This window comes from Protopterus annectens, chromosome 6.part1 (genome assembly GCF_019279795.1).
Source record: "Protopterus annectens isolate FY-2018-M chromosome 6.part1, PAN1.0, whole genome shotgun sequence".
NCBI lineage: Eukaryota > Metazoa > Chordata > Ceratodontiformes > Protopteridae > Protopterus > Protopterus annectens.
In genome coordinates this window covers 33,556,398-33,570,818 of record NC_056738.1, presented here as the reverse complement: position 1 = coordinate 33,570,818, position 14,421 = coordinate 33,556,398, and the positions used below count along the sequence as shown (strand labels likewise).

General features: G+C 43.7%; 1 protein-coding gene across 1 annotated transcript in view; it reads left to right on the top strand.

The window, feature by feature from the left end:
- The window catches only part of CAD (carbamoyl-phosphate synthetase 2, aspartate transcarbamylase, and dihydroorotase), a gene marked incomplete in the record, with an annotated part of 2,299,829 nt that overhangs the window by 1,010,248 nt on the left and 1,275,160 nt on the right, over positions 1-14,421 (top strand). The window contains 1 exon segment of the mRNA XM_044075466.1: positions 13,509-13,755. Coding sequence (XP_043931401.1) covers positions 13,509-13,755 — 247 coding nt within the window.

Genomic DNA, 14,421 nt, shown 5'->3' with positions numbered 1-14,421 from the left:
AGGCTTAAAATGGTCTGCAAGGACAGTTAGCCTAGTATTAATCTATGAACCTAATCTACATCGGTAAAGGATCATTTGACAAAGTTTGTTGCCTCCTCTGTGCTTTTTTCAAGGGTATGGATACCATTTCCATCCTTAAGGCTTATTACTTGGTCCTCTGCTCATACTTTCACTGAGCATTACAAGTTGGATGTTATTTCCAGGGCCAGAGTAGGCTTTGCCAGGGCTGTCCTGCAGGGCTCTTCTGTACTGTCCTCCTGCCTCCAGGCTTGTGATTGAGTTTTTGTACTCTTCTTTTAAGTTATGATATGGAAGGGACATACTGCAGTTGTGTAAAATCTTACCTTAAAAGTAGATGTCCTTTTCACTGTTGCAGTATTCCCTCCTGCCCCTCTGTTCTAGCCTTATGTCTTGCTTTCCTGACCTAAGGCCTCTTCTGGATGCACATGCTTTTACTCGTCTCTGGGGACATTCTGTTCCTCCTGGACCTTCAGTTCTGAGTGTGTGCATCCGTACATCACCTTTATGCCTTGTGCCTTGCTGAGGCAGCGTATGTGATGTATGATGCCTATAGGTCCTAAAGGCTTTGGTATACTGACCGGATGTTGGGCTGTACTTGGTGATGACTTAGGTTATGAATACTGCAGCAGTAAAGAGGACATCTACTGTTATGGTAAACTTTTACACAGCTGTACTGTCCAGATGTTTACAGTGTGGCTAAAGGGGAATAGTACCTATGAAGTTTGGAGTACATTTACTGGTGTGCTGTCTGCTAAAGATAGCAGTCTTAAGTTTGTATATGAACAGGCATCTCTGTGCAAAACAGGACTGCTTTGTTCAGCTACTAAAGGAAGCAGTTCAACTGTTGGTTTTGGTATCTGATTTAGGGGTATAAGTGCTCATAGTTTCATAGGTAGGTACTAGGCTATCGGCCCTAGGGCCTATACAAGTCCAACCAAAAAGGTACCCTGGCTTTTGTCACCCAAGAAAATTATTTTCCTGTGCCACTGTCGAGCAGAGCCACAGAAGTGATCCCCGGGGTGAATTTCCTATTTCCCATCCAATCATCAAGATTTTTCTTGAGTACTAATGAGGAGCTTTGTTTGATATAGCTAGGTAGTTTATTCCAGAGTATGGTAGTCTCTGGGACAGGAATATATCCCTCTGGCATGTTCTGTTTATTGTGGTGACAAGGTTTAGGTCCCTAGAGCGTGTAGCTCTGAGGGATTGGGACTTCAAGTGGAGCATGTCCAACAGCTCTGGGTTTGACATAGTTTTTCATGTTAGGCAAAGATCACCTTTGAGTAGGCGATATGCGACAGAGGAAAGCTGGAGTTTTTTGAGACGGTCTGCGTAGGGCATCAGTTTGAGGCCAGTAATCCTCTGTGAGGTATTTCTGTGGCCATTCCAATTGTAGATGTCTTGTGAGGTACATACCAAAAGGGGCGTTGTACTCTATAGTGGGTCCGAGTGATGAGTAGAGGGGAACAATGACCTCTATTTTTGGATGAGAAACCTTTTGTAATGAGGTGTGCCACGTAGAAGGATTTCCTGACTACTGTGGCAATGTGATTATCAAAGGAGAGACTACTGTCCACCTGTGTCTCAAGGTCTCATCACACTTTCGGTGTTGAGTATACTACCGCCTGTGTTGTAGTTCATGGGTACAGAGTTTTTACCAAAGGGAATGACCATGCATTTTGTGGCATTGAGCTTGAGGCCATGGCTTTGACACCAGGCATCTGTCTCAGTGAGGCCCTTTTGTAGGATGTCCACATTGTTAGGAGTTTCGATTATGGCTCCTAGTTTGCAGTCCTCTGTGAACTTCGTTAGCCAAAGACCTTCTGTGTTACCTTTTACTTCAGAGAAGTAGATACCAAGCAGGAGAGGACCCAGGACTGAACCTTGTGGTACTCCACTTGTCACTGGTCTGAAGTCGGATTTGGAGTCTGCTACTTCCACAGTGTGGGTTTTGTCAGTGAGCCAGTTGGCAACCCATCTTGTGACATAGAGATTTATACCTAGTTTAGTGAGTTTATCTATAATTCCAGAGTGGGGGATGGTGTCGAAAGCCTTGGCAAGATCTAGATAGGCTGTGTGAACCACCTTACCCTCGTCTATGGCTTTGGTGACTGCTTCATAGAAGTCTATCAGGTTTAGGAGACATGATCTGCCTTTTACAAACCCGAACTGGCTGGGGTCCAGAGTTTGGAGATTGCCAATGTGTTTGTTTATAAGTTCCATGATACGTTCCATGGCCTTGCAGACCAGGCTTGAGGTTAATGGGGCGGTAGTTCCCGGGGTCCGTGGTGGCTCCCCCCTTGTGGAGTGGGATAACTGTCACTGTGTGCCATTCAGTGGGCGCAAAGCCTGAGGTGAGGCTATGATTGAACATGTTACTTAGGTGGGGTGCCAGTTCATTCTGTAGTTCGTGTAGAACGCTGCCTGGGATGTTGTCTGGTCTCATGGATGCTGTGATCATCGTGCATACAGCTGCAGTCATCACACTTGGGTTATCCTGCCGTCAGGCGGGTCCTCGGTCGGCCGAATTCCAAAGTCTAAGTCCGGCGTCTGTTGTCGTCTCTTCTTCCCTGACGTCAGTGCGGCAGGGGTATAAAAGAGGCAGCCGACACCATTTTCTTCAGTCTTTCTTGCCGCGCGGTGCCCGACGCAGAAGCAGTTCGCAAGTGCCGTTCGGCCAGCTCCTGAGATTTACGAACAGTATTTCAGCCGAAGTCTTCTTTAAAGCTAAGTACCCCATTGGGGAAACTTTTCTTGCCTAAGACCGATGTCAGACAAAGTTAATTGCATTTCTTGTGGGAAGCAAATACCGCATAAGGATTTTCACTCTTATTGTATACCTTGCTTAGGGCCAGACCACAACGTCTCGGCTTGCCGTTTTTGTGCTAGGTTTAACCAGCGCACTATTAAGCGCCGGTCGGAGTTCGCCCTTCATTATTTTGGCAAAAAATGTAATTATATCATGTCGCCGGATGCACTGACGACAGTTTTAGGCAAAAAAACGCAAGGATAAGGATAGACATCCGAGGCCTGCACCGAGTACTAAGATCACGCTTAGGCCGACTACCGGTTCTCAGCGAGGCGCCTACGCAGCCCCTGACTACCGATGAAACTATTTTACCGGCGACTTCAGTACCCGAGGCCACAGGATCCTCGGTCTCCATTCCCACTGCAGATATAGACGCCACTCTTGGCGGGGAAACCGAAATTTTAGCGAGGCCTGCCATTTCTGAAGGCGTTTTCAGGCCTACCACCTCCTCTATTAAATCATTCACTAAGTCTAAAGCTGCAATGAAAATTAAAAAACAAGGGCCTCAGACCCCCCCTCTCAAGGCCTCATGCCTAAAAAACAGATGCTTAAAATGGCTGAGGATTTGATTACTCTCATCAGGGGTTCTCAACCCCCCTCAGACAAAAGACCCAGGTTGGAGGAAGACTACCCTTCCTCAGACCAGGCTTCTATTACTTCAGACCATTCGGAGGACCAGGATTACACCTATTCCCCATTTGAAGACTCTGGTGCTGAGGAGTCTATTCCCTCGGTCTCCCGCCCTGAGGACTTGTCTTTTGGGGAAACCCTGCATACATTGAGAGAGCACTTCCACTGGGAAGGCCAAGATTACTCAGATTCCAAGAAAAAAGGCTCAGGGAATTTCTACTACTTCCCCAGCATAGGCCCCTGGCTATTCCTCCTGTCTTAGATATTTTGGATGATGTGTACGCAGAAGCCAGTCTTAATCCAGACTCATTACCTCCAGCCCCTGTTAAACCAGACAGATATTACCGGGTTCCTGATTCTCACCAGTTCCTTTATAAAAGCCATACTGCTGACCCAGAAACAATTTCACAGGGTCCCAAGGGGATTAAGGCCTCTACTGCTAAAAACCCTTTGCCTTCAGAGAGAGATTCTAGAGTATTAGAAAGGTGGGGGAAAAAGGTGTATACATCAGCCACTTTAACCATGAGGGCATTAAACTGTCAATTTCATATGTTAAAATACCAACAGTTCTTGCTATCTCAGCTGAAAGGCAAAATGACACAAACAGAACAGCCAGACTTGAAAGAGTTGCAGGATTTGTTGCATGGAGCAGAACAAGTGGGGAAACATACCTTGCAGTGTGGTTTTGATACTTTAGAGGCCTCATGCAGAGCTGCTGTCACGGGGTCTGTCATACGTAGACATGCTTGGCTCAAAGAGCAAACCTTACCAGATCATGTCAAAGCAAAGTTAGTAGATGCACCACTATAAAAAGATGTATTGTTCGGTGCTAAAGCTGAGGAGGTACTAAAGAAAATGGAAGAAAAAGCGAAATCTACGCAAACAGTTAAAGATTTCTTGCAGGTGCAGCCTCCACGCTTCAGCAGAAACTGGCCTTCAAAAAATTGGTCCTTTCCAGCCATGGACAGACCCCAAAGGGGCAGATACAGACGCCCAAGGGGTAGAGGACAACCTCAAGGATCTTACAGAGCTAGACAGTGGCAAACACCAGCCCCCGGAGGTGGAGAAAGATAGGCCACAGTCATTTAGAAAACAGATGCAATGACTTTCCCCAATGCCTGCCAAACAAAGATATAATGGCAGCACCTTTGGGTGGAAAACTGGCCTTATTTTCAAAAAACTTGGCACATTGTTACACAGGACAAATGGATTCTGGATATTATAGACAGAGGCTACAGGTTCCACTTTCACACCCTTCCAAAAATGAGAGGCATGCCAAACCTGCCACAAAATCAATGGGCAGAGGCACAAAGGCAAATTTCCGCTCTCATGGATATGAAAGCAATTCAAGAGGTACCTGCAAAAGAACAAGGTCAAGGTTTTTATTCAAGGCTATTTCTGGTACCAAGGAAGGACAAAGATTGGAGACCCATCTTAGACCTATCTATTCTAAACACATATCTAGAGGTACCAAAATTCAAGATGCTCACATTACAGCAGCTTCTTCCCATGCTGGGCAAGGAGTCTTGGCTGGTAACATTGGATCTCAAGGAGGCATACCTGCATGTCCCTATCATACAAGATTGCAGAAGATACCTCATATTTCTTGCAGGTTCAACCCATTACCAATTCTCTGCATTGCCATTTGGCTTATCTATTGTGCCCAGAGTGTTTACAAAATGCCTGGCATCAGTAATTGCCTTCTGCAGACAACGAGGAATCCAAATCTACCCATATCTGGACGACTGCCTGATCCAAGCAGACAGAAAGGACCTTCTATTGCAACATCTGGCGTTTGTAATAAAACTGTTAAACTGCCTGGGGTACACAGTAAACAAAAAGAAATCAAAACTAATACCTTCTCAACAGATAATTTTCCTGGGTGCCAGCTTAAATACAACAACCCAGATGCCCTACCTCACGCCAGACAAACAAGGGCAACTGTCTCAATACTACAACAAAATGGCAACTTTAACCAGGCTAACTGCAAGGAAAATCCTGCAGGCTCTGGGGTTCATGGCATCTTGCATCCTACTAATACCATTTGCAAAGCTGCATATGAGGAAACTACAATGGTACCTAAAAAACTTATGGTCTCAGCACAGCCACAGCTTGGAAACAATTATACCACTCATTCCATGACTTCAAAAGGAATTTTTGTGGTGGGCTCAAGCATGCCAAAGAAAGACAGGTCTTCCTTTCGGTTTACCACAAGCAACTCAAATCATCACAGCAGACGCCTCAGACTACGCCTGGGGAGCACACATGGCAGGTCAGTGTATTCAGGGAAAATGGTCCCAAAAAGAGATGCACCTACACATCAACCAAAATGAGATGCTAGCCGTACAAAATGCTCTTATAACCTTCAAAGACCTACTGCATCTAGGCCAGCTATTAATAAGGACAGACAACACCACAGTCATGTGGTACATAAACAAACAGGGGGGAACGCATTCATACCCCCTGTGCAGGCAAGCCATGACCTTGTGGAACACAGCACTGGAATTACAAATTCAACTACAGGCGCATTTCCTGCCAGGGAAGGAAAACACACTGGCAGACAACTTGAGCAGAAATATGACAGACCCACACGAATGGAAGTTGCATCCTCAAGTCTTCTCAAAGATAACTTAGGCATGGGGACAGCCAGATATAGATCTATTTGCTACTCACAGAAATTACCAGTTGGAAAAATTCTGCTCAAGGACCTATCATCCACAGGCCTGGAAAGTGGACGCACTCTCTTTCAATTGGACAACATTGATAGTCTATGCCTTCCCGCCTCTACCTCTACTGGCCAAAGTCCTATTAAAAACCAGAGCAGAGAGGCCACAAATGATTCTCATTGCTCCAGACTGGCCACGACAGCACTGGTATCCTCTCCTAAAGAGCCTGTCGCACTCACCACCATGGATCCTTCCTCAAGTTCCTCTTCTGTTGCCCCAGCACAACTACAAGACCCTTCACAGCCAGCTCAGAACAAATCTAGCTGCATGGAGAATACCTTAGTTTACCAACAAACTCTCCTCTCCAAGGAGGTACAGGATGTCATCTTGGAGGCCAGGAGACCCTCTACTAGAAAAACCTACTCCGCCAAATGGAAACGATTTTGTTCCTGGAATCAAGCAAAGGGTCAGAATCCTTGGGTAATAAATATACCTCAGATTTTACAGTACCTAACCGAGATGTTAAACAGTGGCCTCTCCTTCTCTTCCATCAAGATCCACGCTTCAGCCATTTCAGCACAATGCAATACGGATCCTCCTTTATTCTCACATCCTCTATTAAGGCGGTTCCTCAGAGGGGCAAAAAATATAAACCCCCCACGGAAACCACCATCTCCAGCTTGGGACCTCAACTTCGTATTGGAGAAGCTGACACTGCCTCCTTTTGAGCCGGCTTCTTCAGCAGAGCTACAATACTTGTCATGGAAAACAGCCTTCCTTCTGGCTATTACCCCAGCGCGCAGGGTTTTGGAGTTACAGGCCCTCATGGCTGTGCAACCATTCATCATTTTCCATCAGGACAGGGTTTCCTTACGAACCAAACCTACCTTCATGCCAAAGGTAGTATCCAGTGTGGCTTTGAATCAGTCTATTCATTTACCTACCTTTTATCCAAATCCACAGAACAAAGGGGAGAAGCTACTACACTCCTTGGACATTCATAGGCAACTTCGTTATTACTTGGACAGAACAAAGTCATTCAGGAAATCTGAGCAGCTCTTTGTGTCCTATGCTACAGGTGCTCAAGGAAAGGCCATTTCCAAACAGACTATTTCAAAATGGATAGCCCACTGCATACGCTTTTGTTGTTTATTTAATGGAAAATCAGTGCCTGTATACATCAGATCCCACTCCACCAGGGCTACAGCTACCTCAGCAGCTTTCCTCAGGGGGTCCCTACCAAGGACATTTTGGAAGCAGCTACTTGGAGTTCAGAGCACACTTTCTCCAAACACTACCACCTTCCACTAGACTCAAAATCTAGAGCGGGCTTTGCCACAGCAGTCCTGCAGGGCATTCTAGCCCCTCCTAATTCCGCTTAGTACCAGCCACCCTTATTTAGCTTTGGGATTCTACCCAAGTGTGATGACTGCAGCTGTATGCACGATGAACATAGTACAGTTTTGTACCTACCATAAATGTAGATGTTCGAGTGCGCATACAGCTGCAGTCCAGGTTACCCTCCCTCCATCCTCTCTTAGGACAGGGCTTATGACAAACACCTTTAACATACAACCTACTTGGGGTATTCCTTTATGGTGTATTTGCTTGCAACTACTGTTTTGATTTATCTACTTATGTATGTTTGCATGACATGTTTTGCCTTCCTTTCTGGGGGCACCTGACATCTGGAGCAAGAAAAACTGAAGAAAATGGCGTTGGCTGCCTCTTTTATACCCCTGCCGCACTGACGTCAGGGAAGAAGCGATGACAACCGACGCCGGACCTAGACTTTGGAATTCGGCTGACCCGAGGACCCTCCTGACGGCAGGATAACCCAAGTGTGATGACTGCAGCTGTATGCGCACTCGAACATCTACATTTATGGTAGGTACAAAACTGTACTTTCTTGGCTTTGGAGAGTGTGGTTTTACCTGTGCAGCCGTGATTACAGGAACTTTGCATTCTTCCGATATAGAGATGTGCTCTTTAGGGGGTGAGAGGGGGCTAAGTTAGCACTGAACCTGTCTGCCAGGATGTTTGGCAATATCAGTTGGGTCTGTATATCTAGTGCTATTGTGCTGTAACTCGGAGCGAATCTGAGTGTTGCCATTGAGATACTTGACATGGCTATAGAATGCTTTGTGGTTGTCTTTAGAATCAGTGGCGATTTTGTTTTCGTAACTAGCTTTGGAGGATTTTATCAGGGATCGCAGCTTCTTACTGAGGCTGACCAGGGAGCTCCTCCTCTCATTGGATTTTACTGTCTCTTGCAACAGTTTCTTCCTTCTGTTGTATAGTTTGTTTGTGGCAGGGGGACCACCAGATTGGCTTCCTTTTTTTTGGAGGATTGCGTCTTAGTTCTGTTTGGGATCGCACGATCCATGCACTCGTGTAAGTGCTTATAAAGTGCAATTGTGTAGGATTATGTAGTCATAACTGTATTGTCCGTCTGTATGGGTGTCATGAAGTTCACCACTTCTGTCTTAAGAAGCATGAAGTTGGCTTTGGAGAAATTTTTTACCATGGTTTCCTTAATGGGGGGTGGGGGCAGGATGTGGATATCTAGGGTAATTACCTTATGGTTGGATCGGACCAATGGAGCGTTGACTTCAGGTGCGGAACACCGGTCACTCATGTTGGTAATGACTAGATCTAGGATATTGTTGCCCCTGGTGGGGGTGTGGATAAGTTGATCCTGGGCATTGGAGTTTGAGTTCCAGAAAGCGTTGAGTGAAGGAGTTGGTGCATGAGTAGTTTTCCCAGTTAATGGTGGGGTAGTTGAAATCACCCATTATTTTTTGGTTGAACCCTAATATTTTCCAGTAAATCAAGAAAAGAGTGGGAATCCTGGGGCATGGTGTAGGATCTGTAGCAAGCTACAATTTGGATTGCAGTTTTGCCCAGAGCTAGTTGTACTTGGATAACCTCGGCTGCATTATGCTGAGCAACTAGTCTGGAGGTGTGGATATCCTTAATGAATATGGACAGGCCTCCGCCTTTGGTGTTCCGGTCCAGGTTACATGGCCGAAAAGTGTGGTATGAGTTATAACCTGGTAGTGGAGGGGTGCTCTCTGGAGTCTTGAACCAGGTCTCTGTCACTGCACAGATATCTATGTTCTCCATTTTAAGGAGTGCCTCGAGTGAGTGCATTTTGAGATTTAGACTTCTAGCATTGAGTGGCATCACCCTCAGCTTTGCTTGCCTGTTCCTGTTACGGTGGTGAATTTGTCATTTGAACCTTGCCTAAAAAAGGCACTATACGGGCTGGCAAGGATAGATGAAGCCTGGTTTGAGGACTGACAATCAGGTATGTAGTAATTTGTTTGTCTGGACTGGCAATGGGATTGGCTTTAAATGTGGGAAGATGTACCAAAGTTTAATTCTAGGATTTATACAGTTATAACTTGAAGGCTGAGTTAACTAAAGCTCCCAAGAGAAAGAATTTGAAAATGAAAGTGCCTGTGTCTGTATTGATAACAGCATTGCAAAGTGCTGAGCTAAGCACCATCCGCCACTACTAACCTGAGAAGTTAAACTGAAAGAACCAGTAATAAAGCTGCTAGATTTCCAGACCGTAATGTCTACCGTTGAACAGCAGTAAATCGATCCCTACCATTAAATGATCGTTACTGCTCTAAGCAAGTTTACTCAGACTAGAAAACCAACTTTAGCTGTACTTTACACACCTGTATTTGCATTTTACTTTAAAGAATGGAAAGTTACAGTTAAGTTTTATTAACAGTATGGAGGTACAGTGTAACAAATTCACAAGGGCAAATGTACTCTGTAACCGAATGGAAGATCTGTTAAACACACAACTAGCCAGCGGACCAGTGAATGAAAAGTACAAGTGCTTTCAACTGGAAAAATCATGGGAGTGGGGCTGTAAGTGGGGTGGAGTCCTAAATAAGGAAATGTCCATTTGGAATAAAATAACATCTTTAAGATCATTGTCTCGAGCACTTGCAGGTATGTGCACATTTGATAAGCAGGGTTTGTTTCACCTTGAAACAGTGTCTCCTCACAGTAGCACAGGGTATGTACAATTCCACACCTTTCTTTCCAATGTTACATACTTATTAAAAAGACTAGTACATTGCAGCTTGTTTTATTTCCTTACTTTGGGTTTTAATTAACAGCTTACACTTTTTCTTAAATCAGTACAGCATCAGGACACTTCTCCTGCATTTTCCTTCTGATGGCACATTTAATATTTTCCCGGCTTGTTAAAGCTTCTCACACAGATCAGTAGGTCCGTGGCCAATACTGTCTCATAGACAACTGTTAGCTTTAGTGGTCTTCCCACATATGATGAATTACACTGCTGCAGTGATCCTAAAAATGCAGCTAGCTCAATTTTGGGAAAAGGGAACATGCTTCATTGAAGGCAGTTTGAGGAAAATCCTGTGCAATGAAGTACATATATTGAAAATAGTTTTAAGCTGAAACATTGCTTTATCTAGGAAACAATTCCTGTGTTATAGAAAAGAGCATTTGGCAGAGTTCACATTCTTATGCTTGTGTGATGATAATTTATGTAAGTAAAGGGGCTGTGGAGAGCATGTATACAGTGGGTCTGTTTTCCACTTTTTGCAGAACACGATTCACTTTTTTCCATTTTTTGCAGTGACTTTGTTTCGGTTTGCTGCTGTTAATCATTTTGTGTGGTGCGTTGGTTTCTCCTTTCCTTTTGTATATTGGCTTTTTAGTTTCCTTACATTAGGTGGAATCCCTTGCACTCTTTTGTGTTTTTCCTGGCATGAACCTATGTGAGCATAATTGGCACAACAGTAGATGTTTGAAACCAGACTCTCTGCTGCGGTTTGTTTTTCCCTCTGGTCCTACCTTGTCCCTTTTGAGGAGGGGGCATCTCAGGGCTCCACTGACCTTCTGAAAGACTTGGAATTTGGGGAGGGTAAAGGGGGAGCATCTTTCAGTTACTTCCGGTACTCCCTTAATGATTTTTGAAAGAATTTGGAAAATGTTTCCCTCTTATGGGCTAGGTAGCATAGAACCTGGCTGGCTTCCACGGGCTTGGTGGGTATTTTTTTGTAATTTTATTTCTTCAAAAAAGTGCAGAACGTGAATAACATGGACTGCTTTCTTCTTTCTTGTGAGCATTCTGTTGATGTCCACTGTCGGGAAAAGGAGACTAGCTCCTCTTTGGTGAGATTCAGAATTCTGGTAGTGGGGCTGGAGGAATGGATGTCCACCTGCTACTAATTTCATTGTAAAATTAAAAATACCCAGAAATGATTCTGATGTTTAAAATATCTGTTGATATGGTAGATAGACAAAATTGCTTTCTTTCACCTATTGCATATATGCCCTGTTGAAGGCCTTGTGTGATAGTCCACTCCATAGTAGAATGCTTTCTGACCCAAAACCTCAGTGCATGGATGAGTTTAGACTAATCCCCTTCAGAGATTTTTCTCTCCCCCAGAGGTGATGATCTTGTTAAAGGATATAACACCAGGATGCTTTACTTTCCTAAACTCAATGTTTATTGTAGAGTACCTGGTAATGGAGATTTTTTTCTTTTTGACAGTTATATGGGCATATGCGTATATTGAAGTCCTTTTGTCAGCTGACTCAACGAGCCTGACCATGGGTATCCCCCTCATTCTCTTCACATCACTGTTCACTCCTTTTTTTTTTTTTAAAGTAATACGCTCATCTTTGGTCTTCAGAAGGACCTGACTGTCATCCTTGAGACCTGAAGTTTGTCACTGAAAAACTTAGCATTTCCCTTTCTCTGGGTCTGTTTGCCTTGGTACTTTGAAATTTCTTTCTTTTTTGGTGGTTTCTTATTGGAAGTAAGACCTAATACTGTGTCTTGACACTTTGAAAACTATTAGTTTGATTGTGCAGCAAAACAGCAGGTTTGGGAATTCATTGTTAACACATATTTAGTATTTTTGGATGGGGTCTCATACACCCACCCCTGCTACTATAACTCTGATATTATATCTTGCGTAGGAAAAGCTTCCAAGTTACTGAGCTTTCAGAGTTGGTTGTATGTTCCCCTCGACTACACTTAAATTTGCCCTCTCTTCTGTTATAATTACTGTCTTCCTTGGTAAACTAATTGGCCTCCTTCCATTGACTGACGGGGGATTCTTCTGCTGTAGTGACTTGCATGATGAACATAATATAATTGTGATATGGTAGTACTCATAACCATAACTGTTTAAATAACTACAGTACTGTATTAGGGCCTCCCATCCACATTATCATCCTTTTTTTTTTCTCCTTAATTTGTCTGATGGGAAAGTAGGTATCCCTTACCTGTTGGCTTTTTCAGTTTTATTTTTGTACTAGAGTGCTGACTAGCAAGCCTCTCTCAAGTGGACATTACATTGTCCAAGAGAGGATTCTGTTCCAGCCAGCTAAGATAGTGCTTTGTGATCTTGTCGTATTGACAATGAGATTACCCATTTTATGGTTCATCACTGTCCTTGTTAGTAACACTTCTCACAGCAGGGACTACCTATGCTGCCTCTGTTCTTACATGTGTGCTTTCCCACTTTTTCTTATAGGAGCTATATTCACTGGCTTTGGTGACCATGCCCATGTTTTCCCAGCAGTAGTTTTCTGAATCAAGATGCACTACTCTCCAACTGAGGCCTTATTAGACCACTGGTACGAGGTGGTACCACTGAAAGGGCCTCCCGATGGACTTGCCCATCCTTTGCAGTAACAAACACCCAGGCCGCTAATTAAATTCTTTTTGGCTGGGCTATAGTTAGGACTTTATTCAGCTGTGCCTCTGGCACAGACTTCCTCTAATTGGTGGTTGTCTGCCTTCTGAAGGAAATTTTTTGTCAACATTTTTGGTGTGTTTTGGACACCATCTGCTGTTCAAATGGGAGAAACTTTTGTTTTCATCTTAATTTTAAATATTCCTGGGAGAGAATTTGGACCTTGTTGGTGTTTCTTGCTCCCAAAAACAGAAGCTGGGACCAACTGCAGTTCCCTTTACAACCAAGGTTCATTATCAGCATTAGGGCTGGGGGACTAACTCAATTTAAGAGGTACAGAACTGCTCCGGAAGTTAGTTGAATGCATTGTGTCTGGCTGTAGATAATTTTCATATATCAGGAGTTTTAGTATTGTAATGTTAATCCTACTCAAATGTCTATGGTTACAGTGCTTATTCTCAACAGTTTTATTTTTTCTTTTGGTAAATGTTTTTCTTCTATTCTTGTTTATCTCAGCAGTGTTTTAATTTCTGTCCTAGGTATCATTGCCATACTGAATAACATAGCAGGATTTTCTGTTACGTACATTAAGCCTTGAACAAGGGCACATTAACATGATACAGGAGGCAGTGTTCCACCTCTGTTATATTAACACATTTATTTATTTTGTAATGTTAGCACTGAACTGGCTGTTAGGAAGAAGAGACAAGAGTGGAATATCCTCCCTGTGGTGAAGCAGGTTGATACTGTTGCAGCAGAATGGCCCGCCCAGACCAACTACCTGTATCTGACGTACAATGGCACGGAGCATGACCTTGAGTTTGATGATGTCCATGTCATGGTCATTGGCTCAGGGGTGTACCGTATTGGAAGCAGTGTGGAATTTGACTGGTGTGCAGTGCGCTGTATCCAAGAGTTGAGAAAGGTATTTGTCCCTAGATATGAGCTGATCCCATTTTTTTAATGTATTTAGGTTTGTGGAAGACGCAGCTTGTGTGTGGTGGGGTCAGTAGTGTTAGTTTGAATAGCTGCATTATACACTTTGATGCTTTTTGTACTAGAGGACTGAAAAAACGTATAGTTTTGTATTGTGGCAGTTTGTAATGTTTTTAATGTACGGAGTCTTAACCACTCCTGCAGGACTGAATGCTTCTGCAGTAAAGACAAGGTTTGCAAGTTTTTATCACTATAATTTGAATCTCTTCTTTGCCGTTGAACAGTTATAACTTGCATTCCTTCCTTCACAGTGTCGTGCATTTAAACAACATTTTGCCATATCCTTTTCAAATCGCATAACTAGTAGTTTAGCGCAGAGAATTAAAGCTTTGAGCTGCGGGAGCTGCAGCCTGTAGTCCCGAGTTTCATTTAACACAGCGAATTAATGCTAAGATCTGCAGCAGTTTGATTTAGTCAGTCTTCATTTACCTGCTGAATGATTGAGCCAGTCCTATGAGATTTTCTGGTTAACCCTTAGAAAAAGGTACTTGTCAATGACTTTTCCCATATTCAGATGAAAAGCTTTTCATCTTACTAGATGGTCATTTTGAGATGGCCATCTGATGTTACTTTATTACATACTGAATGTTGAAAG